Source organism: Charadrius vociferus, unplaced genomic scaffold, assembly GCF_000708025.1.
Source record: "Charadrius vociferus isolate BGI_N301 unplaced genomic scaffold, ASM70802v2 scaffold311, whole genome shotgun sequence".
NCBI classification, from domain to species: Eukaryota; Metazoa; Chordata; class Aves; order Charadriiformes; family Charadriidae; genus Charadrius; species Charadrius vociferus.
In genome coordinates, this window is record NW_009646965.1 from 1,984,776 (window position 1) to 2,010,477 (window position 25,702).

The 25,702-nt window shown below is 36.7% G+C and overlaps 1 protein-coding gene across 1 annotated transcript; it reads right to left on the reverse strand.

Moving 5' to 3' along the window:
* Window positions 1-869: 869 nt before the first annotated feature.
* Window positions 870-24,427, reverse strand: PIK3CA (phosphatidylinositol-4,5-bisphosphate 3-kinase, catalytic subunit alpha). Its single transcript, XM_009895315.1, has 20 exons — window positions 24,015-24,427; window positions 22,277-22,486; window positions 21,319-21,569; window positions 19,432-19,677; window positions 18,457-18,542; window positions 16,415-16,520; window positions 15,204-15,356; window positions 14,961-15,095; window positions 11,123-11,247; window positions 10,646-10,727; window positions 10,048-10,212; window positions 9,375-9,478; window positions 8,031-8,202; window positions 7,583-7,689; window positions 6,906-7,027; window positions 6,281-6,359; window positions 3,659-3,829; window positions 3,008-3,125; window positions 2,693-2,844; window positions 870-1,503 (listed from the first exon to the last, which is right to left on the reverse strand). The coding sequence occupies exons 1-20, from the start codon at window positions 24,364-24,366 to the stop codon at window positions 1,233-1,235; spliced, it is 3,207 nt and encodes a 1,068-aa protein (XP_009893617.1). The 5' UTR covers window positions 24,367-24,427; the 3' UTR covers window positions 870-1,232.
* Window positions 24,428-25,702: the final 1,275 nt, after the last annotated feature.

The following is a 25,702-nucleotide window of genomic DNA, read 5'->3' on the forward strand; positions in this document are numbered from 1 at the left end:
AGAAAGAGGAGAAATGGTGAACCCCAAGATCGAGGGTTTAAACGTACGTTCCTTGAATAGCCAGCATATCACTTCAGTAATGTGAAGAGTGATGCTCAAAATTTTTTGAAGAGACTTAGGCCAAGTTCACCTCTGGCATTAGTGGGTGTATCTCCCACTACTTCAATGGTACTTGTGTCCTCTTTCACCAGGGCTGAATTTGGTCCTAGGAGTATATCTGGTCACCTTCAGTGACGTTAATGGAAACGGGAGTCTTGGACAGATAGAACTGGGCTGCAAAATTAAAAGAGTGAATATTGGACAAATCATGTAAATAAAGAATATATATTAATAATAGTTCCTATTATATAAATAGCCTTTATAAAAAAATAATCTTTCAATAATTTTAATAACTCACCTTTCTTTAGGTTCTGGAAAACATGTATGAAAAAAATCTATTCAGTTCAAGTTAGATTAAAGCAAACCTAAGATGAACACTACAACTCTCTGTTGCACTAAACCCAATTCTGACCATTCAATTTCCAGGTTAGTCAGTTTTTGGGGATGATAGGGAGTTTCTTTGTGAAGGTATGAATTGCACCCCTAGAAATACTGAGCAGAAGAAACACCATACCGAACGGGCCTATTTCCTACTGCTTTCAGAAACTGTGCAGATGACGGACCCAGAAATCAAAGGGTCATCTAAACCCCGTAAACGTTAATGCCTCTGAACACATTTAAAAGGCACTGTCCTCTCACTATTGTTTTTAGATCTTTGACCTTAAAACTCCTTCCCTTCAAACTATGCTGCATTTAAATATTTGCTACCATTTGAATTCTCTTTCCACTCTTCTCAGTCCAGCATAGTCTCTACCTGCTGTACCAGATCTAAGGTAATATGTGATGGACTACGTTCATGCTAGCACTATTTTCTTTTTCCTTCTAATTTATCCTATCAAATGAAAAAAGGAAACATTCTTCCAAGTTTACCTTTTTGAGCTTAAGGCATAACATGAAGTCACACATCATACTAAAGCTTAATTTTTGAAGTGTACAATTTTAGTGCTATCTGAAACCCTGTTTTACATTTTTTTCGACAGTTGTCTGAACAGTTCATCTCTTTTCTTGCCATAAATTCTAATGTTGTTCGTGGTTTGTGCAATTCCTATGCAACCAGTCTTTGCTGCTAACGGGTATTAACAGTGCAGTACCCACAAAGCGGGCTATCAGTTCTTGTTTTCTTTGCTTTCGTTTCAGTTCAAAGCATGTTGCTTTATTGTGTGGAAGATCCAGTCCATTTTTGTTGTCCAGCCACCATGGTGAGCATCATTCATTTGCTTCATGAAGTACTCGAGAGCTTCCTGCTCGGTTTTGTCCAATGCAAGGGTCTTTCGAATGTATGCAATATCGTCAAAGGACTGCAGTTCTGGCATTCCTGAGCCAAGCATCATGGAGAAAAGATTTATGAAGAGATTGGCATGCTGCCGAATTGCTAGATAAGCCTTATAACACATCTCCTGAAACCTGGAAGAGACAGGGAAAAAAAGCTCAGTGTATTTCCCTATTAGATGCATGTTACTTCTTCACTTCCAAAACAGTTTTCAGGTAACTGGACAGTCTTAGTCTAATAGGAACACCGTAACGTTGTTGAGAAAGTATCCTCATCTTCCTACTTAGGTTATCTTAATTTCTGTAAGAATTAGCAGTGGTCAGACTAACACAATAGCCAAACTGAAGACAGGCTTTCTAGCCTTAAACCTCATTTGCAATTCATGCACATAAGTTTATGGGAGTTCACAGAGCCATTTCAATCATTGTTACTGACATTTCAGATTTCAGAGCACGCTTCCTGATGTACTGCTGCAAACCGCTTTCCTGGTTATCATCAGAGATGCACTTCTCTCCTGTAGTTTTATGAGGGCACTAACTGTTGCTCCTTAGATACTCTGGAGAATGCACCGAAGCCAGGGGCATTTGCTGTCTCACAACATTGGGCGAGAAGTGCCCGTTTTTGCTGAAATTGCTAATTTAAGTTAGGTTAAGAAAAAAAAATACAAAAAAAGCTTCCCTGCAGCATTTACACAGACGCTACAACTTAAAATCTGCCTTCGCCCCCCGCAACATAATAAAATTAAGATTAAAATTGAAATCTCTCAAAGACTGGATCTCTGGAAAGCCAGATACTGAGAATGACTACAGCAACTGAATTTATTTATTTATTATTACTATTTTAAAAGTTCTCATTTCTTAGGAGGTTCTGCAGAATGTCACAAACTACACAGGCCAGCTGAAGAGCTTATACCACAGCAGCTACAGGGGAGAGAAGTATTGCTGAGTGACCAGCAAGGCTCTGATGCACATTACACCTGACATCTAAGGACTCTCAGTTTTTGCAGTTATGGAATCCCAAGAGGAGTTTAAGTGTTAAATAAAAAAAAAAAATCCAGATATTAAAAAATGTATCTTTATACACGTGTGCTGATCCTGCAAAGCTCAACTGAGGTTTCATGAACCAAAGGCCACGTAAGTAATAAGAACACCTACTGATTTACAAGTGGATAGCTGATCTTCAACTGAAAAATTAGAACACACCCACTGCAAGCCAATTAAAATACCACTTTTTCAGTTAAAAAGTCTGATTATTAAAGGTCACCAGTAGTAAAGTGCATTTGAGGTACAAAATACTCTGGAAGTTAAATGCTGAAGGGCTCACCTTTCAAACTCCCTTGTTTTGGTACATTCTTGGGCTCCTTTACTAATCACTATTAAAAAGTCTTGCGTTAAGACGAATGGCACACGCTCTCTTTTATAACCAAATTTTTTCTTCTTGTGATCGAGGAAGTGCCCAAAGTCAATGTGAAACAGCTTGGAAAGACAGAAAGGGATGTTAAGATTAGTAATTCCTTGTTTAAATGATGTCAGGGTAAAAATAACATAGTTCAGATGGATTATTTTTTTTAAAAAAAAACCACCTCATGTCAAAGTGAGAGATGACATTAGGCTATGTTTTTAGAAAAACATCTCTTACTTGTCCATCATCTTTTACCATGATGTTACTATTGTGGCGATCACCAATGCCCAGTATGAAGGTAGCAACGCAGTAGCCAGCACAAGAACGTGTAAACAAGTCAATAGCTGCATCATACCTATTGAAAACAAAAAAAAAAGGAGACATTTTCCTACAGATATTCTAGTAACACACAAGTGCAGATTTTTTTTCTTTCCCAGCCCCCCACCTCCCTCCATTAAGGAAGAGCCAACTTCTACTATCTTCTTTCAATGAAGCAGAGTTCCTGGACTTTTTATCACTTTATCAAAGTAAGGAAGAAATTCAGCGTACTCTGAAAAGAGAAGTACTTACAGTTAGATCATAGAACAATAAACTGTCCCTTTTGAAAGCCAGCAGTTTTCATTTTGATGAGCCACTGTTAAAATACAGACTTAAGCCATATCTTCATACGTCTATCTCCAACTTATGCTTTACTGCTGAGAAGTCAGACAACCGCACAAACTCACTGAGAGAGCTACAAGCAGGAATACTACACAAATGAGGGCAGGGAAAAAAAAACCCAACTAAGTACAGATGGATATGATTTCCCACTTGATGAACTTTAGTTCTCCTGAAGTTTCCATCAAAACCAGCACATGAACAAGAAAAACAAGCAACAGGAAATCTCACATTTCTCCTTTGTTCTTGTCCTTGAGCCACTGATGCAATGTATGGCTGTTGAACTGCAATGCTCCTTTTAAGCCTCCTTTACACTGAATCTGCATGATTGTATGAGAGCTCCGCACTACCTCGATGAGTCCCACACAGTCACCAATAGACAAACAACCATAAGGCAACATCCTGAAAGACAAAGGGTTGGTTTTTTGTTTGTTTGTTTGTTTTGGGGTTTTTTTTTTTACAGAGTTAAGTTTCAAGACAGCAAGCGACAGGCATGTTTGATAACCCTTATCAGGTAAGAGTCATCTGTTACTTGCTTTAGGTTATGAAAATCTGTTTTAATGTTTTATAGGTGTATTATCATTAGTCTTGTAGAAAAAATGTATGAGATAATAGTAGAGAAACATGCCAGCCACTGTATCCATACATGTTGTTCTCCAGTTTTATATCACGACAAAAGGTTAAGACAAAAGTTTATTGACATGTTCTTGGAGGCCTTGGGGAATACACTGGAAAAACTCTTAAAAGGCATTCAGCGTGATTTAACAAGATCTGTTCAACTATCTTAAAAGTGAAGTACTAAAGATAGAAACTAAGCATTCAGAAAATCAATGTTAGGATTTCATGGATTACTGTAAACAAGTAGCAGGTAATACTTTCTATGTAAAACCAGCATGGGACCTTCAAAATGAGTTTCCAAATAGTACATGAACATATTACAAAATTGTAACTGGAATCTATAGTCAACAACATTACAATTTATCCAGATGTTAACAGACTATCTGTAAATAGAAATTTATTCATGGGCTCTTTAAAGAACAACATAAATCAGTTTTCTGTAATCTGTAAACAAAACTCAGAGGATTATCTCAGTAGCCTATTTTTCTCTTTACAAGCAGAAGAAATTAATTCCTCTGTCTCCCTTTTCTTTCACAGGTCTCTTTCCCAAAGTCTTTTCCCAGTTATGTTCACAACATTTTATCTGAGAAAACCAAGTCAAAATCAGTCTTTTATTCAAAGACCAAAAGAAACACGGCCATTACCATGTTTAACATCCTCTGTTAAAAGATTTGGGAGAGAGGGTCATGTACATAAAAGCAGTCCTTTTGTCTCCTGAAGTTTCTTTTTTTGGAGTGAAAGTATAGTACCTATAGAGTAAAACAACCTTCTAGGAACACTAGAGCATTAAAAGTTTTTTTGTTATGCCATGGTAAAAAAAAACACAACAGAAAAAACAATCTATTCTGGTTTTGTATTAGACCTAAGAATCTATGTAACACCAGTGCAATGTTTAGCCAGTGGCAGTGACTGCTGGTGTTGCCGTGGAAGTGGGCTTCTCCATTCTGGATTAACAGCACTTTATTTGCAAGTACTAAAAGTATATTTCTATCTATCTATCTACACTTGCATTTTTAGATAAAAGTCTCATTTTGAGAATGAAGAAAAACAGTGAGACCCATCTATTTTCTTAAGGATGTAGCATAAACTTTGGACTGTTAGACATTCTGTACCACAGAGACATAGAGTTTAGTGGCCTTAGTGGGACGAGTCGCAATATCTAGATCCCTAAAAGATTTTCTTTTTGTCCTCTAGTCTTATCTGTAGCTTGCTCAAGATTTAGAGTCCATCAACGGCCTCATCTTGCATGCTCACTTCAGTCTTTCAGTATAGCAGATGGACAGTTGGGAGTTTTTTGTTTTGATTTACTTTCTTTTTTTTTAAATCAGGTTGTGACTTACATCATACCTATTCAAGTTCTCTTCTAAAGCTCCATGCTGCCTCTTTAAGAAGAATACTGGCAAGAGGTAGGAGAGCATGTATTTTTGCAGACCATAGCTGACTACTCTTCAAGACATGAGCACTGTGAACTCTGCAAACCATTGTTGGACAAAGCCATAATGCTGTCATTCATTACAGTACTAGAGACAAAATTGTTGCCCTGAGCCATGAGAGACGATGTAGGTCAATAGGTCCTTTATCGAGATGATGAGGAAATGAGAACCGGAGGTGCAAAGAACGTATTTGGTTTGACAGTGTAGAGGCAGCTCTGTTGTGTCATCACCTAAAAAACTACCACACAGCAAACACATATTAGGAAGTGTAACCTGTCCAGCATCAGTTTTCCAGAAGCAGAATAGTTTATACTGAAGGGCATCCTGCAGAAGCTACTGTACCTACAGACTATTTCGAGGTGGAGAAGCTGCATATATATCAGACCAGGTAAGACCTACTTCGTGTACTGAAATGAAGATACCAACTACAAAGAGTCATTGGCTCAACAGGGCTGCAAGTTTGGCAACTTGTTCAAAACAAATCCTACAGATACTATCAGTAGACCAGACTGTGGCTAGTGTGTTCTCTCTTGTAGCTGTTCCTGGTATGTAGATCCCTCATAGCCACTTAAATGAGACTTAAGTATTTTTTAAATACAATCTTATCTTTACAGAATGCAGTAGTTTAGCTAACTGCATGTTATTAAAAAAAATAAATTAAAAATCGCTCAGACATGTACAAACATGCCTATTTATAGCATTTCATTTATTACCCTTGGGACAACCGAAGCAATCGCTGGTAACAAACCAATGCAAAAACCATTAAGAACAGTATTGCTTGAGAACGACCTCTAATGCTTACCGAAGATCAAGACCCTGATTTTGCCAGATGTTTTCCATAATTCTAATTATCTGAAGTGTCAACATGTCCTGACGCAAGTCTGGAATAGTCGAATACATAGAGATTATAAATTTCGTAACACCAGAACACTTTGTTACATCTTATTTTCCTTTCCCCCCCAAGAAGTGTGTAAAGGAAATGAGGCTTGCATGGTTTATTTTAAGTGTAGGTTCTTTTCTCTCAATAGAGAAAAGCAGATTTTAAATAGTTGAGAATGAATATAAATTTGTGGTGGCCATTTCAACACTGTTTAAAAATATACGAAAAACATGACAATGGAGTTACAGATTACATATCTGTAATAACTTGAAGACATTTTCAAGGAAAAAATCCCGAAGAATTAAATAGTATCATGTTCCACTGCAGCAGACTGAGCATCTTAGAACATACAAAATTTGTACATGACCGAGACAAATACTTATTTGTGCTTAAATTTTTCCAGAACAGAAAATTGCTTTGCTTAGATGATTTCTTCTTAAAGTTTTTTTTCAACATATATATCTCATACGCTTATAAAAAATACTAAACAGTAGGTTAGGAAAATAAACAGACATGTAGCTTTTGATTTACACTTGTTTTTCCTTACCGTCTCCATTTTTAAAGATTATCTCATTGTTCTGAAATAACAATTCAGACATAATATCTGGGTTCTCCCAGTTCAACCACAAGGGCCTTTTTGCAGATGACATTATCCTGCACTCCTCAAGCCTATAAGAGAGAGAAGATTTCTATGATACAGGCACAATTTGATAGTCATACCATGTTCTGTAATAATACTAAATTATTCCTGTTTTCTTCAAACTCTTTGAACTAGTATCAAGTTAAAGATGCAGGAGTAACTGACAATCAACCACTTTTACTTTCAGCTTCAAACTTAAAATTAGTAAGTGCAACATTAACCATTTGCTAAGCCCAACAGAAGAGCTGGCTACATTGTAAATTTTCCTGTGGCAGTCTGTGTTCCTTACAAATGGCAAAAGGACTGCAGACTGGGTAGTACCTACTTTGTGTACATTTCCTTACAAATGGAAAACACCCCTGTCACCTTAAAAGAACAGCTAACTGTCATGTTCTCTAATCTGTTAAATCATTAGACTGAAACTACGTCAATTCTTTATGAATTACTCTGCTATAAATTTTATTCAGTTAACTTCGAAGATACTGACATCAAGTATGTCAACATTTAGCCTTAGCATTGTTAATGTTAACTTTACTAAGCATTTACTTAAATATCTGGACAAATTTCAAGACTGAAGACAATACCGAAGATTTCCCAGTTGATGCGCAGGATTAAGGGGAGAGATAAAACCTTGTAAAGCATCCATAAAATCTGGCCGTCTCATTTGTTCAACAAGAAACTTCATCTGTACCTGATAAATAACCACATTCAGGTTTTGAGAACACTAGTTACATGTAAATGAAAGTACGTATCAGATTTTAGCTTTGGTTTTAAAGCATGGTTTTGCACAGTTCCAACATAAGCAACTCCGCTTAGCCACATATTACACAAATTAAAACCCTTAACTTTAGTTCTATTGCCTTAAGAGGCAGACAATGGCAACACACAGAGAAAATATTACAGCTTCTAGGATAACATACTATCTACTGATGTTAGTATGAATACTTTTCCAGTTAATCAAATAAAAAACAGTTCTAAGTAATTCCTGTGACTCAACAGTAAGAGTTTTGGTATGTGGACAGCTTATAATACCTTCTGGGTCTCATCTTTTTTTTCCTGCTTGAGAATATCTGTGAGGTTAATCAACTTCTCCATAGCCTCCACCTGCCTGCTCAGATGCTTTAGGTACATTCCACACGCTCGACAATAGGACTCCAGAAGTAAACCAAACCTCTGACTTACAGTTTTATTGTGCATTTCAGACCTACACAGAGAGGAAGAACAGTTATAGCTTAAAGACAAGACCACTTACAGGTGCCAAAAATGAAGCTATACCTGTAACATCTTCCTGAGGGCTGCTTATGGATCCTTCTTTTCAGGTAAATAACTTGTCTTGACCTCCCACAACTCATCTCATTTTGACTGGACTGATCAGTCTTCAGCACCCTTTACAAGTAATCCAGCACAGAGTTTATAGGCTTTTCCCTCATTCCTTCTTGCTCCATCCTGCCCTTCTCTAACCCTCGCCTTTTTTCAAAATCCATGCTTCCCAGAAACTCCGTAGTAAACCTCAAGCTTTCAATTCAAGTTCCAGGTTTCTTTGCTGAGAGCAAAGCTAACCTGTTTCATTTTCTCCTTGTCTCATTTAGCCAACCCCAGGCTGCGGCCCTTCTAGCTTCCTTATTGCTATCTATGCTGAGGCTTCGCACAGTCCTAAAATAAAACCCCTCAAACAAGCTGATCAGGGTCCCTACCAAGGGAAGTAGAAAACTGAAAGCACAACAAAGATTCCTTGCTTCTCTTTCTGTGTCTGATCACACTATCTTAGAACAGCATTTTTAGGTGACACCTAGCTAGAATCCAGTATACTGTGGGCCGATTTACACTCAGCCTTCCCAACACTTTGAGTTACAAAAGCCCATTTTATCCTTAGTAAGGAAGAACACTGAGATATTTCGGCTATCAAGCTCTATGAAGTCTTTAATAAAGATGTATGAACAGTTATTTTTCAAAGCCTTATTCTGGTCTAATTGGGTGGCTTGCTTTAGGCCTCAACTATTTCTAAAATTTTCTGGAAAAGACTGGAGGGGATCAGGCATACAAAATAAAGTTCAAACAGCAGAAATCAGTCAAAGTTGTAAATGCTAACAGTAGGGGAGGCTTCCAGCAATCTTAGACTACCCTGCTTTTAGAATAATCATTAGAAAAAAAGAAGTGCAAGACTAAGTATCTATTATTAACTAGCTTTTGGAACTGCAAGGGATGACTTCTATTACCTAACTATGCATTCAAACTCTTAAACAACATAAAAGACACTTGATTTTAAGTGGTAGTATTTTCCTAAAAAAGGACATTTAGTACACCAAGCCTTTAGAACAACTAATTGTTTACAGCTAATAGAAGTCCCACCACCCCTTAAAATGATATTAAGCTTACTTTAAATGCCAAAAGAAGAAGTGTCCTATCCTTTGATTCGTCAGTGCCTTCTTGAGTAAAAATCTCACAAGCTGATTATCTAAATACTGTTCGTATTTCAGAACCTAGTTAAGGATAAATAGAAAATAAACAATATCAGCTGCAGTTATTATTTCTATGAACAATATACAGATTAAAGGCAGTTAAAGAAAAAGCAATTTGTGTTTTACATTAAATTTTGTAGAATGACTGATCTTGGCGTTAACAGTTGTATTAGTTAGGATTTGAACAATATCTGCTAACAGTGCATTGGCTGCCTCTATTTCAGGAACTTACCGTCTGATGCTGCCTTTACTGTTATCAAATATTTTAGCCTCAACTTGTCCAAAATTTTGAGAAGATGCCTCTGCTCATACTTTCCCATATGTTAGGACAGCTGAAGTAGCTGCCTGTTCTAGTTGGTAGAACAGTTCTGCATCTCTGCAAAATTCTGGCATTTAATAACAACAAGCAAAACCACAGCACTACAGAAAATGAACTACATTTCATCTCCTCCTATTAAATAATCCGCAATGCAAACAGGTACTTTTGATGACCTCTTTTTCACATCATCTTCACTTTTGTTGTATTTTAAGCCTCTGGGATCATCAGATACACACACAAAACATCAAGTATGACAAAATATGCTATATACCTGTACTAGCTGGATTAAATACTGAGACAGTTTGTCGTCTGTCAAGTACTTCTCTAGACACCGAACTGCAAAAGCTCGCACCATTGGATCTGGATAATTACAATCCAAAAGCTCCATTGCTTGCTCTGGCTTGATTGGAGGCCAATCTTTTACCAAACAGTACATCTGTGGACAAGAAGTCCAAGCACGTTACGCATTTGCATTGATTAGGAAGAAGTTGTAATGCACAGCCATTAGAAGGTATCGTCAGACACAAACTGCATCTGACTAGAAGCTGTTTACTCTCCAGTTCTCTCTCAATAAACAATTTTGTATTAGTTGCCAGCTGACTTTGTTATTTTATCCACTAGAAAAAGAATGAAAACGGAACTTCACATTTAACTGTAATTGACAAATCAGCAACATAACAAGGATTCACGTAATGCCACTGAGAGGAAATCTTAAGACTCAGATTGAGCTAAAGAACAAGAACTATGGACCAGACCGATCAATTATAGTCGCAACCTGAATCATCTAAATTTTCAGTCAATGCATCACGCACACATAACATGTTTTTAACTTCTTCAAAACTTAAAGCTAATTCAGTGCTATATGTTACCTGGGCCACTTCATCTCTAGAATTCCATTTCACAGACAAAAGTAATTTGGGCAGAATTTCTGGAGTATTCACGCAATAGTGTCTGCGAAAGAGAAAAAAGTTGTATGTATAAAATGTCATTTTTTTCTTCAATAACCATCTACCACGTCCTCTCAGACTTGCACCTTTTTCTTCCTTTGTCAGCAGAATCCAATCGATACCATAAGGTGGTGTCAGGATCCAGGCATGAAGGTAAGACTGCAGTAATGGGGAAAACGTCGACTAATTCAACAACTTACTTTTCTCCATGGGCTTATGCACCAAGACATAAAATGCAGAATGCTTTAAAAAACTTTTCTAAAACACTAAGCCAAACGATAGAGAATAAAGAAAAGGGAGCAAAACCCAACGCAATCATGACAAACTTGGAGTAAATGGGGTGAAGTTTGACTGTGCCAACAAGGGTTTTTCTTTGGTTTGGTTTTTATTTTCAAATACCTGTGGCTCCAGAGAAAGTCCTTCTCTTGCTCAGTGATTTCAGACAAAGGATCTCGCGTACATATGGCTCGCAGTTGCTCCTTGTCGCTTTCTCTTAATTCATTATCTCTAGCTATTCTGTTACTCTGCAGAGAAAAAAAGCTGTCCATTAACCCTCCACACGTTTCCTTCTGTTGTGGCACAATATATATGAAGTATTTTAACAGCATAGCAACTCTTATAGCCTATGTCATGCAATACTATCTTGTTGTTTCCTTTTGTTATAACTGAAGACTTCCAATTTAAAAATAGAGAGGAAAGACTAGGCCTTTGATTTCTACAACTGCTTTTAGCCACTAGTGGGAAAAGAACAGGTACATTTCAACTAAACCAGCCATGTGGAGAAATAGCAACAGTTGACATCTGATGAACAACATAATGCAGCACAAAATGAAAGCGGTCATTTCTGTCTTCAGTTTTGAGATTGCTGAGAGCTGCTGAAAGGCGTGAAAAAGAATCAGAACCGAAAAAGCAGAGTATGGGGGATGAAGCTAGGTAAATAAAATGTAGAACACTGTAGGAAAGCCTGAGTAACAGAATACTGGAAAACATTAACCGGAATACATATAAGATATTCCCCAAAGGGCACAGGAAACAGAACTGGTACACACTGAAATTACTTCTATCTAAGATTTCATTTATTAGAACCAGCTTAGACCAATGGCAGAGGTACTGAAACTACTACTAGTAGATTTTTCATAGCTCATGTGCTAGATTTTCCATTTATTTCATCTAATGTGTTTTTCACAAAGCAACATATGAAATGATGCAGTTTCTGAGGCTTCAACTACAGAATCAATTGCATTGCAAAAACAAGAGAAATCTCAAGCAGCTTATATTATTGCCTTTAGTATAAAATACAACTGTAATAAACAAGTCTGACACTTAAGATGAAGCTACCCCAAAAATTCTGAAAGAGTTGAACCGTGTTATCATAGTGAACTCACATTTTCACACCCGTATGATACCTACTACTACAAAAGAATAAGATCTTCTTTTCCAAGATCAAATGGTTTCAACTGTAGAACCACAGTATTTGACCTCTTGTTCTGCTCCTTCCCTAGGCAATTTCTACTGAGCACAATAAACGATACAATAAGCAAGAATGAACTGAAGTTTTGTTGATGTAAATTTTCAACTGGTTGAACTAGTACTTCGAAACAGAAACACCTACATGTCTTTTACAGGAAATGCATCTAGCTTAAAAAAAAAAAAAAAAAAAGCTGAAGAACAATCTGAATTTTCCAGGTAGGCACCCTTTAAAAGGTGAAGTGGTGTTATTTCTAAGAAGATGCACAAATACAGAAACAGATGTCAGGTTATACCACGATATCTACTTCAGACTGAATGTTTTCTACTTTACATTTATTTTCAACTACGTAAATTATGTGTTCTCATGATAGGTTCATTACTATTATGTGGGACAAGAATATTCTGGCCTTCAAGCTTACATCTACCAATATGAAGGTATGAATCAACCAACACAGAGGATTTTTAGTACCTTGCCCCGTTACTGTGATAGTCTGAGATCTTAGTGCACCAACATGGGTTGGACTTAAAAGTAGGGGGCAGTTATTCAGGACTACTCTCTATGTGGCACAGGAAAATGTCTAGAGCACATTCTTAAATATTATGGTAATGGATACAGTGCAAGCAGCAAAGCCAGAGTCATTCTGTAAGGAAATTAGTGAATAAATGACTTTATAATCTCCCTGCTCTTGACATAAGATCAAATATGTTGATATTGAACAAGTGATTAATTGTACATATTCATCTTGATTCTGAAAAAGTCATCCTAAAGAGTAAGTGAAAGTCAAAAAAGTATAAAATGTACCTGCATAGTGGGTCAGAAAGATCATAGTTTAGGTCAAGCCCAGAAGGAAAATGCATTTATCCTGTTGCGGTCAACACCAAAAACTTGAAATTCTATGAATTGTGGGACAGTAAATTAGATTTAATATTTGAAAAGTCTTTCATATTTGAGATATTAATGGACCTATAAATGATCTAAGTATGTATTAATTGATTTTAAACGCAGTGTAATGCATTTCAAGGTAAACAAAAAAAAAAGTTATGCTCTTGGTATCATAACAAAAACATTTATACAGAAATCATTCCTCAGTGACTGATTCCTTTGCTGATTTTGACCATTTCAGACAAGGATTTTTTACCTCTTTCAGATATGGCCAGTGCTACACAGTAATCTAGTATCCAATTTTTGAATAAGTAACAACACATTGCCTTTAACTCCCTAAATAAAGTTGTTATTACAAACAGCTATAAATATGTATAGTATCTGAATATAGAAAGTTTGGCTTCAGACCTGAAGATACCACACATTAAAAGATAAAGATGACAAATACAATACTAACAGATAATACTGATGTCCAAACTTACCAAGCGTTTAATGAAATATGATCTAAGAAAGGATAAGTAGTATGAGGACTTTGAGAGACAACATGGAGGGTTGATGGAAAAGCAGCATGAATAATGAGAGAGACAAAAGCAGTGATACAGTTTGTTTCCCTGTCAACTTTGTTATTGATGTAAATAGGCTTTCTCCATATTTAACCACTATGACATTCTACGGTATTGTAAGGATTATCACAAAAAAGAAAAGACTGTAATTTGAGACTTTATTCTACCTCAGATATTTTTTTGTTTTAAATTGTAAAGTGTAAGTTGATTATTACTTTGTCACGGAAGAGCTTATTCTCCTCACCATTTTCTACTTTTGCCTACAGATGGAACAAAACAATGAGTTGAGTATATAGAAGCCCAGGTAATAGGCTGTGTTACAGGAAAGGAATGTTATTTACCAAGAAGCCAGCTGTCCTTAGACGCTTATTAAGAGCCCTGCAGCACTGCTCAGTCACAGTACATATCATAAGTAGATACACCACTGTATGATGGACTTCCTGTAGAGTATCAAGGGAAATCAAATGCCTACAACTTTTTGTTCAAGATATGTTGAGATGGGACTGTTACAAATATCACCAGAATTCCCAAACTGGAAGCTTATTGACACCTATGCACTTTTTGGCATGGCAACACTTTCCACCCTGAGACTTCTCACAGCCCCACAAAGCTCTCTTGGAGAAACTCTCAAGTCTTTGAACCAGCCTTAACATAAAACATACCAACTAATTTCACAGCCTTGTCTTTAAATTCAGAGCATTTTTAGCTTTACTGCTTTTCTTTTTTTTTTCCTCTTTTTAATCATCCAAAATGTGCTTTTAAGAAAGCTCCAAAGCTCACCAAAAAGCCAATTGTCAACGCTCAGATTTTCTTCATGGAAGAGAGGAGATAAAGGACTATGCCAATCAATTCCCTTAGAATTCCCTGTACTGTCATAGCTAGCCCATTAAACAGCCAGTAAAGAGTTATAAGCACCTTTAGGTTACAAAAGAAAGCCTACCTGTAGACAGGAAATTGCAATGAAATAAAACAGTTATGATTGAAGGAGAATTACAACTTCTGAAAAGTTAAACTAAGTAGTTTAGACATCTGAATTAGTGATATAAAAATGTCAAAAAGGCCCTAACGGTTTGCACAGTAAGACAGTTTCTCTTTAAAGTGTTTTGGTTGGTTGGTGAAGCATTAGGTCAGTTTACTGGTAATATAAAGAAATTGGAATATATTACTCACTCTGCTAAACACAAAACAAAAAATTGATTACTTGCTTTTACAATAAATCAGGATACATGGAAAAAAATTTGTTTTATCACTAATATACTGAGTAGAATAAATAATACTTTATTATTTTAGTAGCTAATCTTGGAAGGGGAGTTTGCCTTACCAGCCCCGCATAGCTGTAGTTAAACCCCAGTTCACGTGATATAGTCCAATTGGCATGTTCTTCGATCACCGTCATATCTGGAAACTTTACAGGATTGCTAAACCAATCAAATTCCAGCTCTAAACATGGTGTTTCCTATATAAAGGGAATTTAAATTACTTTTTCTGTTAAACGATACTAATTATAATACAGCATAATTTGAAAATGTACTCCTACAGAGGAAACTGGCATGCAAATACTTACCTTATTTGGATTTGATCCAGTAACACCAATAGGATTCAACAAATCCTCCAGCCCATGAGGCACTGCCCAAAGATTCAAAGCCATTTTCCCAGATACAAGAGTGTCTGTGTAATCAAACATGTTTATATTTCCCCACGCCAATGGACAGTGCTCCTTAAAGAGATTAAAAGACGATTTTTGAGTGTCATCTATTAATTACTGCAGAGTGAGTCAGGAGAAATAGCATTTTCACCCCAGAGCAAGCTGTGACATTCTCAGATTAGCTGAAAGCAGGTTGTGGAAGCTGTAATGTATTTTTCTATGAATGACTGTCATGGCAGACATTTTGCAGAATGACATCAAAATGCTTGCAAACACATGCTAACGTTTTCCCCACATCAAAATAACTCAAGGTGAGGGGCAACAGTTTTAAACTGAGAGAGAACAGGTTTAAATTGGACATAAGAACTTTGTTTGTTTGTTTTGTTTTTTCACTCAGGGTGGCGAGACTGGAGCAGGTTGCCCAGAGAAGTTGTGGATGCGCCATCCCTGGAGTTGTTCAAGGCCAGGTTGGATGGGGCTTTGAGCAACCTGATCTAGTGAAAGATATCCCTGCCTATGGCAGGGGGGTTGGATTAGATGATCTTTAAAGGTCCTTTCCAACCCAAACCATTCTATGATTCTTTAAGATTCGTTAACCTGGTTGTACACGAAAAACTATCCAGTAGCTGTGACACGCTCAAACACAGAATTTAGTGATGCGAGTGGCTAGAATTAGATGCCATATGTAGATTCACAAAAATTACTACTTGCAATCTTGCATCAAATGATAAAGCAGCACAATTTTTCTTTACTTTAAAAATCAACTCTAAATTTAAGTATAAATATTGTCCTTTTTTAATAATAGGCAAGCAACTTATGGGTTTAGAAACTTGAGTTTAAAGGCACTTGCACCTCAAAAGGCTAACAGTGATCTTTGTGTCTGGCAATACAGTATAGACACCATTTACAGCATTGAATGGATAAGCTTTTTTCCATGTTGTTTAATTTCTGACCACAAAAAAGTGGTAGTCTGAATTAGACACAAGAAAAGAAAAAAACCTATTTAAATCAGATTCAAATCAAACACTGGACTAAGACTCGTTGCCAGGACAGCATTTACCAAATATCTTCCCCAATTTTACTTAAGTAGCTTTTGTTCGTTAGTGTATTAAAGCCATGAAGTAATTTACCTCCTTAGCACCCTTCCGGCCTTTAACAGAACAGATAGAGAGGCACAGCCGAGCAGCACGTGGAAGATCAGGAATGTACATGTCATACAATAGCCATTCATTCCATCTGTAAGTTTTAAAAAGCAGAATAAAACTAAGTTAAAGGAGAGTACGGAGACAACTGCATTCATTTAACAGTTATACTAAAAAGCACTTGTTATATTCCTATCTAAACTGCACATGCGCATGAAGAGTACACTTTCTTACTGAAGAAGGGTCCTCCTACATGCATTTGACCACATCTATTTCTTTTGGGAATGGAAATTTTCCCAGTTAGCCTTCTAGCACCAACACTGTTTAAAAAGGCATGCTAGGTTCAATTCCTGCAAACTTAGCAATAGGTTCATTCACTTTCACTCTTGAAAACCTACTGACTGCAACTGTCAGTGTAGGTATAAACTAAAGATAATGGATTTGCGTATGTGCAATGTAAGGCTTAGCTTGTGAAATATTTTTCACTTCAGGAAAAAAAAGAAAGTGGGAAAAAATGTGGCACCGCTTTTAGAACTCAACTAAATTTGAACTGCTCGAAAAATATAGAGATAACTGCAAGGTGGGAATATAACACAGAAATATAGCACAGAAATCCAAAGCGATATTCCTAACTCAGGTATTATTCTATTTACCATAGTAATAAGAGCACAGACTGGTTCTACAGGAATACATATTTTGTTTTCATGAACTTCTCTAAGCAGACTTTATGTCTCAATTTGCAGAACTGTGCTTTTGAAGAGGAACTTCTGAATGCCATTTATTTTCCTAAGCAGATTGCCATGCTGCATTTTCTCAGTTGGAAGAGGCAGCAGCTTCCAAGGACAGCATTGGCTTTTCAATAGGTCTGTAGCTACTAAAGGCAGAGTGTTACAAAGAAATAACGGTCCAAGCCCTTCTCTAAGAATGAAAAAATTGGCAGACAAACTTTAATTCACCTTTCTTATATGTTCATTTTGTATAACACAGATCTGTGTGGTTATATCCATGTTTTCAAGCCACAACCTTTACCACCTTTCCAATAAGATTTTCTTTCTGAAACAGTTAAACTATCTGTTCAACTATAGCTATCTTTGGTGAAACTCTGAGGGAGAGGCGGCTATTTTTCAATAACTGTGTATATTAGTAGGCCCTCTAATTATTACACCTAAACGTATTAATAGAAAACGTACAAACAAAAAATATTAATATCTTTTGAAACTTTCAAAGACATGAAGTCAGACAGAAAATGCAAGTCAAGAATTACTGCTGAACACATACTTGGCATCTTACCCTAGCAGATACTGAAATGTCATGCCTCCTTGTTAGTCAAAGTTATGGGCAGAAATTCAACATATTTTAGGTACTTTTCCTCAATATATTTATATATGCTCATATAAAGCTGCTTTCTGCACACCAATGGCACTTTTAAGTTCATGTGACTTATTTTTCCAGATAATATTCATTGTAGGTCAAATCTCCTCAAAATAATCAGCCCAGAGCTGGCAGTGACTTCCATGTTAGTAAAACATACTCAGCTCTGCACACTCAGTAGTTCTGCTTTAGTACACGCTATGCAACCTCACTGAAACAAATTTGCAGGTTACATTACATCACATCACATCGTCTCATGCTGAAGGTGAAATGTGAACCTGCACCTGGAACACCTGCTATTGATCCACAGTCAAAACCAAAGCTCAGTCGCCCAGAGCTATGCTGATTTCACAGTATTAATGACTAATTATATTGGAGTTTCAGAGGCAATTGCAAATGCACACATAAAACAGATCTGTTCAGTAAAGAAACTATACTATTATATGCAACGAGACAAAATACTTGTGTTTGAATTAAATTAATTCTACTTATAAATATAGGGTTAGGTAAAAAATATTCTTAAAAAACTTAAGGCAAGGAATTCCCAGCAAGGAGCTCTACCTGAATAATGGCTAAGTTGAGCCTTTACTCCTTCAGTGCTATCATTTATGATGCCCTGGAAGTCAGGTTCTCTATAGTTGTTCAAGTACTTAGCTTACCTGGGATTAGAACAAGGTACCCTTTGAGTATTCACATTGTCACACAAAGGTTCCCCTCCATGGTAGATACCTGTTCTAACGTAAATCTGAAAAAAATCGTTAATATTAGTACTATCTTTGAAATGTTACTATAAACAAATTTTTTCACTGCTACCAACATATTCTATGATTACAACATATTAGCCCTTAATTTCCCTTAATTTTCAAGTAAAAAACAAACCAAAACTGGAAACCAAACAGCCTCACCACCCCCCAGCCCAAATTCATTCATGCTCTGCAAGGTGTGAAGCGTGGTACATAAGCATACCCTTCTAGAAAAAAATGCTTTGGTCTTTTTCCTCATTAATTGCAAAACTAGTTCTTAAAAATACGATAATAAACTTGAAATGAACTCTAAAAAAACCCTGGAATTTTTTTTCAATTCTTCCTGTGCCAAGCTATAGTGAAAGAAAAGACTGAACAAATTCTGAGAAAGTTAGCCAGGCTTGCAGTGTGACTTCAATGGGACTGTACCCTACCTGCCTTTTCTCCTTGATCTTCCCATACCTCCCTTTTTAAAAACAAAGATAGCAGCACACTATCCAGCATCCCCTCATCAAAAGTATGCCCAGTTACTGTAATACATTCTTAGACATAATAATTATTTAGGATATAAGCAACAACATGGGTTTTGTTCTTCTATCCATTACATACTCAGCTGAAGTGAACTATGCAAACTGAGTTCTGCTCCTATCAGGCAGAATATTTAGCTAAATACCACAACTCATGCCTTTTAAGTCGTAGACAAAAGTTTTCAGATGCTAAAACATGGCTGTATTTTTTAGAATTGAGTGCTTAAATTTAAGTAACAAAGTTGTCTAATTTTCTAACATGTTAAATAACACCTCTTTTCCAATGTAAACACAGAAGAGAGCTCAGGAGGGCAACCATGAGTTGCTGAAAACCATATATGATGCCGTACATCATTTGCCTTACCTTGTCAATGTCTCTGATGTTCACATTTACATAGGTTGCACAGAGGATTCTTATTCTGAGAGCACTATTTATAGTCCAGAGGGATTTGGCTGTAGCTTCTCCATTCATGTAGGGTGTAGCTGTAGAGATACGCCTGGAATAAGATGGCATTGTAAAGGTGTCCAATGGTAGCTGGGTATATAGGCTTTCCTTAGCCATCAGCATCAGATTGGGCATGCGACCAAGCATTATACAGCTTCTTATGTACTGCAAGAAATCAAAACCAAAATTCAGTATGTTTTAAAAGTGTACACTCTTGGTAACCTATATCTAAAAATATTCATAAAAGATATTTAAAGAGCTTATCATTATCCCTGTATGTACATACTTTACAGTGTTAATAGTTATAACATCCAACAGTTTAAATACGTTGTTGGGTAGGATTGCACAGTAGCGCTCCATACAGACTTTGAGATACGAGTAACGTCTACAACAGTGGAAAGTTGAACTGGAGACAGAGAACAGAGCTGACAAAACGACAAGTCAGGCTTCTTGTAGTGCTCCTTAGCTCCAGCGCTGTGCAGCGCAAACAATACAGGCTGCTTCCAGATTAGAGCTGTTCCTGGAAGCAGTTTACCTGTTTTTGCATAGTAGTTTTTGCTGTACTCGTCTGCTGTGCAGACCTAGCCCAGGTGACTCTGATACTCCTAGTAACAGGCAGAGAGCACAAGACCAATGGCAGACACATTCATTTTTGGTTTAGTTGTGCTTACTACCTTCAGCTCAGCACTGATCCCAACCGACTCCAGCTGTAAGGCTGTATGGTGTCCGTTCAGGACTGAGTGCTGACAGCATTTAGTCTGCCAACAGTACCATAAAATACAATGCGTCCAGCCCTGGAGTCTATTTAGCAAGCTCTTCTGCGGCACAGTAAAGGCATACCAGATACTTCTGAAGAAACCACGCTAGATCAAATAGGTGTAGTGTTTGATCTCAGGGTGACTGTGCAAAACTATTCAGGTATGCCTGCACTTGTTCCCAAGCTCCCATAGAACAGAGCTGCTTTTCCCATTATTCAGGATCCCCCATCCCCCTTCTCTCCCCCCTTGCTCTGGAGAGCAGATCATCAACCATTTTAGCCGAGGAATGGAAGCTGTTTATTACAACAATACATTCCTCAAAGAGGAAGCAGCAGCAGTCTGTCAGGAAATCTACAGGGTAACATTGTTGTCTGCTCCAGAGAGGGCTGCTCAGATGCTCTTCTATCAGCAGTTCTGTCCCACGCTCACTGCACTAACAAAACTCAGGCAAGGAAGGACAGACAGCCACGAGAAAGATTTAACATTGACTTCGTAGTGACAGAAATTTATCACTCCTTTCGTAAGATAAAAAAAATTTGAAGATGTAAGTAACAGGAAAACAAATAGTTTGTTTAGATGTTTTTCTATCCCTAAAGGGGGATGGGACAAGATTCACAGTAGGTTGCTTCATAATTGCTTCATAATTTAACATCCCATTGAATTTCCTTTCGCATTACATCAGCCCTATTCAAGCCTATCTCATCTCTTGCCACCAGAAATCTAGAACGTTTCTGAAAGTACCTACCACTGATTTATCACTAATGTTAGCGGCAAACTACTTCATTCAAAGAAGAAAGATTACACTAGTGATATAAATTCTAGTTTAAATTACCTTTTCTACCCCTCTGCCTTTTGAAGCACATACAGCAACAAATATGCGCACTACACTCATGCATTAGCCAATTACTTTGAAGACACATACACTTAGTTTCTGTGTTTGGCATTAATTTAATGAAAGAGCAAGCCAGTCATAAAATTGATCACTTTTCTCCCTCATAAATTTGGAATGTTTTAGTGTACTTCAAAATAAATCCATTACGTTACTCACCTTATACTGGCTCAGTGGATATTTCTCTAGCAAGTATTCATCACAGCCACACACTTTTAAAATGTATTTGCCCTGGTACTCCAAGACGCAAAGTTTCAGTTGTTCAGATGACAGCAACATACTTCGCGTTTTCTTCCTAATTGCTTCAGCAATAACTTGCTCAGGCACACAGTCATGATTGATTTTTAAGGTGTATTTCTGCTTATCATTGTTTGGTGAGACTATTACCCATATCACCACTATAATTTGCCCTAGAATAAATGTAAAATAATGTTAGGCCTATCATTTTCAATACAGTTTCAAAACACACAAAAAAACCCCAAACCCCAAAACTGCTCAAAGCAAGCAACCGCCCCCCCCTCCCCCCTCCCCCGAATGGCTGGCAGTACTACTGAAAGAAGATGCAGACAAGTTTCACAGCCCAAACTGACAGAGGGTTTATAACTTCTGCAAGGAACTACGCGCACTCACTTTATTTTTTACTCTAGTGTAAATTCAAACTTTTACTCCTTGAGGTTAGGAAATTTTTTTTAATGAATACTACTGACTATTCAGCCTTCAAGAAAATAGCAGTAACTGTTTTATATTTGACTGCAAGAAAACTCAGTGATTCAGCATTATTTAATTTCAGATTTTTGACTGTCAGAGAAAAGAAAAATGTAAAGCTAACAAGCTGTTTCTGCCTATTAAAAAAAAAATCACTTCTATTTACCAGGTTATATTTCAAGATTTAGTTATTAGAATAGCATAAAACCACAATTTTAAACGTTGTTATCTTCCTTTTGAATCTACATTTTATCAAGAAAGTTATTCTGAATAACTTAAGGTGAAAGATATTGCTAGACTGTACTAAATACAGTACATAAAACAGTGATTTACCTAAATTGCCAGCTGTGCTCCTCGATTTCAATCACTGAAAAAAATCCCATTATGTTTCTACTGTAAATATTTATCTTACCTTTATCTAGTTTATTGTATATGTGTTTGGGTAGCTCAGGTGAAGACTCTACATTTGGAGGACAGACATATAATGCTCTACTATGTGGTGCATTGGCATCTCGAAGATCCACTGCTTCTTTACAAACATTAAGAATATTTCTTCTGAAGTCTTGTACTTCTGGATCCTTAACCATGTCAAATTCACAGACAGGCATGCCAATAGCAAAACCTACAGTATTGAAGAAGCATGAGGAAATAATTGTAACTGATAATTAAAGCTAAAGATTCCTTTTATCAGTGACGGAAAAAGCATGCTTTAAGCAAAACACATCCTAAAATATTTGTGTTAACCGCTGGCTTCTACTTGTATACATAATTGTTTTATTTCATTCAAGAACAACATAGTTCTAAAGTTAAATGCACTCAGCAGTCACAAAAAAGGTTAGAAACCAGGTGTACATTCACTGAAGACCCTGGAAGCCTTCAATCAGCACCCTCACAGGTAACACTTCTGTAGGAGAAGGACCAGTAAGAAACTTCTTTTGAAGTCAGCACAAAGTTTCCTAAGTGGACCAGAGGAGCTGTGATGTCTGATCTTTCCTAAAACCCTGGCAGGATTATTGGTAGCTATTAGGACCATAATCAACTTTGCTTACAGCTGAACGACAGCTATTCAATTTCTTTTTTTTTTAATTAACTACGCTATTTAAAAATGTGACAAGCACTCCAAGAGATATTTGAACTTTGATATTTGAGCTGTTTGGCAGAGATTCATGTTATAAGAGTCCATTTCTCTCAGGTCCCCAGTCTCAGATGTAATTCCATTTACTTTAATGAGATTACTTGCATAAATAATTATTTATGCACGAATGCTCAAATGGAACCTTTCAATTGTCCTGTTGCATGGTTAGCTAACCACTGTTCTCCCTGAGTCCTGAACAGGTTAAGCTGTACAAAACAGAAGTAGTTTACTTATGATGCATTCATAACAATTAAATAATTTAACAATTAGGAGCACCCCAGAACGAGTATTTCCAGTTGACAAGTCTCTACCACTGCAATATACATCTGTTAGCAACTAAATGGGAGTGGGTATGTTTGTACTGCCTGAATTTAGATACTTAACCCAGATGCTGAAACATATGCTGGTCTCCCTGTGCTTTCTCAATGGATAATGGAAAATTATAAGCTACTCCAGTGATGATACAAAAACATTACAATTTGTCTCCCCTCTGCCATTGTAACCTCAGGTGTTCGTGTTTCCCTCTCCATGTTCTTTTTGTAGGAAGGGAAGGGAACTTCTGAAATCTTACTTTCTAAGCAAGATAGAGAAATATTAAAACACGTGCTATCGCAAATGTGGTTTAACATTAGTAGTTAAATCCAGAATTTACAATTTTGTAAACTTCAAAAGAAATTAAGAGTGACTTCCCAAACAACAGAACAGACTTTGCTCTGTAATAATATGATATCCTGCTAATAAGAGACAAACAAAAAAATATCCTCTAACCCACATACAACTATGCACAAAACAAATACTTCACATTTGAATGAAACAGAAGAGCAAAAAAAAGTTCAGTTCACAGGTAACTAATGTTGGCTTTACTATGATCAGCATCTTTGAATATTTGATGCCACAACTGTCAGTTATGAAATGCAAACTGACAGATACAACCCACTTCACTTCTTTGTTTTGCATTTTGAAGAGGAAAAGCCAGTTAGAGAGATTAGCTATGTTTAAATAAAGATAATCTCACCTATTTCTCTATTAAGAATCTTTTCTTCTCTGTTCCCTACTGGTTCAATGACTTTTAGAAAAGGCTGAAATAGTCGCAGGTCACAGAGTCTCCGTGTTTCATCAAAAAATTCTTCTCTTTCTGCTTCTTGTGTAACACTTACAAAAATGTAAGAAGATTCATCTTGAAGAAGCTGATAGAGAGGGTATTTTCTCGCTTCTTTAAAGAGTTCATGTTTAATAGTTAGTAAGGTAGCCTCACGGAGGCATTCTAGAGTCACTATCATTCCATTTGGGAGAAGACACTCCACAAGGATCCTCGGTGGCATCAAGTGGATGCCCCATAGTTCACCAGATGATGGTCGTGGAGGCATTTTTAAGTCTTTAGAGAACTCTGTACTGGAAGGTTTTCAAGCAGTGATTCGTAAGAGTAAACCTAAGTAAAAACCAGAAATTTAAACATTAAAATTTAAAATACAAAGGTCACAAGGAATTTCAGATAAAATTGTTCAAAGACCGCTTATAATTGTAGATGAATATTCATGGCTATATTTCACGTTCAAAAAAGACTTGATAAAACTGATGTTAAAGGAACTTGTATTCAATGTAAATCTATACTCAAATTAACAGCTAATAGCAGAATCACATTAGTTTGGAAAAAATGCTAATACGCATATGGTCTTAAAAAGAGGATTAATTTTTTTATCTTAAGTTTATAATTTATTATTAGAACACTTAAATAGTTTGGGGGATGAAAATATCTAATATTCAAATTATTATTACAGCAATTTTTAAGCAAATCTCAAACCTAGTTCTTCACATTTTTATTTTGGAAAGAGAAACATTTTTATCACACAAACCATTAGCTCTGCTCAGTTTAGCCAAACCAACGCCTCAATATTTTTTTTTAAACATTTTCTCATCACAAACTTCTGAAGTATTCAAACACCACTAACATAATAGTTATAAGTATTTACTAAAACCTCTAAACTTGATTTTAAGAATCCATGTACACACAAAACTTGGCCTTAGTGTTTTTAGATCAGTGTATGCTACCTACACCAGCAACAAATCCCTTTTTCTATGAATGAGACAGAGGAACTGAGCTCCATTAACACTTTTTTGTCGGGCTTGTTTGATTTAGGATCAATTCCCTGTTCTAGTTCCCTTTGGCAGCCGCATGAATGTCTTTGCCAAGCCAAAGGAAAGGAGGGGAATACGCGTCCGATCCTCTAGCAGTGCTGCCTTATGCCAGCTTAGAGCAGGTACGAGAAAAACCTATCTGGACTGAGCAGAGAGATGTCTTATAGCCCAGCGGCTAAGAACAGATGCCAAACAAAGAGCAGAAGAACTAGGCAGGTATGCAGTGATACTTCATCAATAAACTCTCCAAATCACTACCTATTTTTAATTTCCTTAACCAGAGGCAATATTTATGTATTTGAGAAAGAAATCCATCAAGAACTATTGAGTTTGTTCAGGAGGTTTTCACACACAAACTGCTGACATTCTGTGACAAGAGTGAAGAACTTTCCATGTTACAAAATACTTGCTTTTCTTTGTTCTGAAGACTGCTACTTTCACCTGATATCCTAGACTTCTTGTAATGAAACACAGTTCCTTATCTTTTGCATTCATTGCTCTTAATTTTACAGAGATCCATCAAGTCCTTCCCACTACCTCTTTTCCATTATAGTCCCAGATTACCTA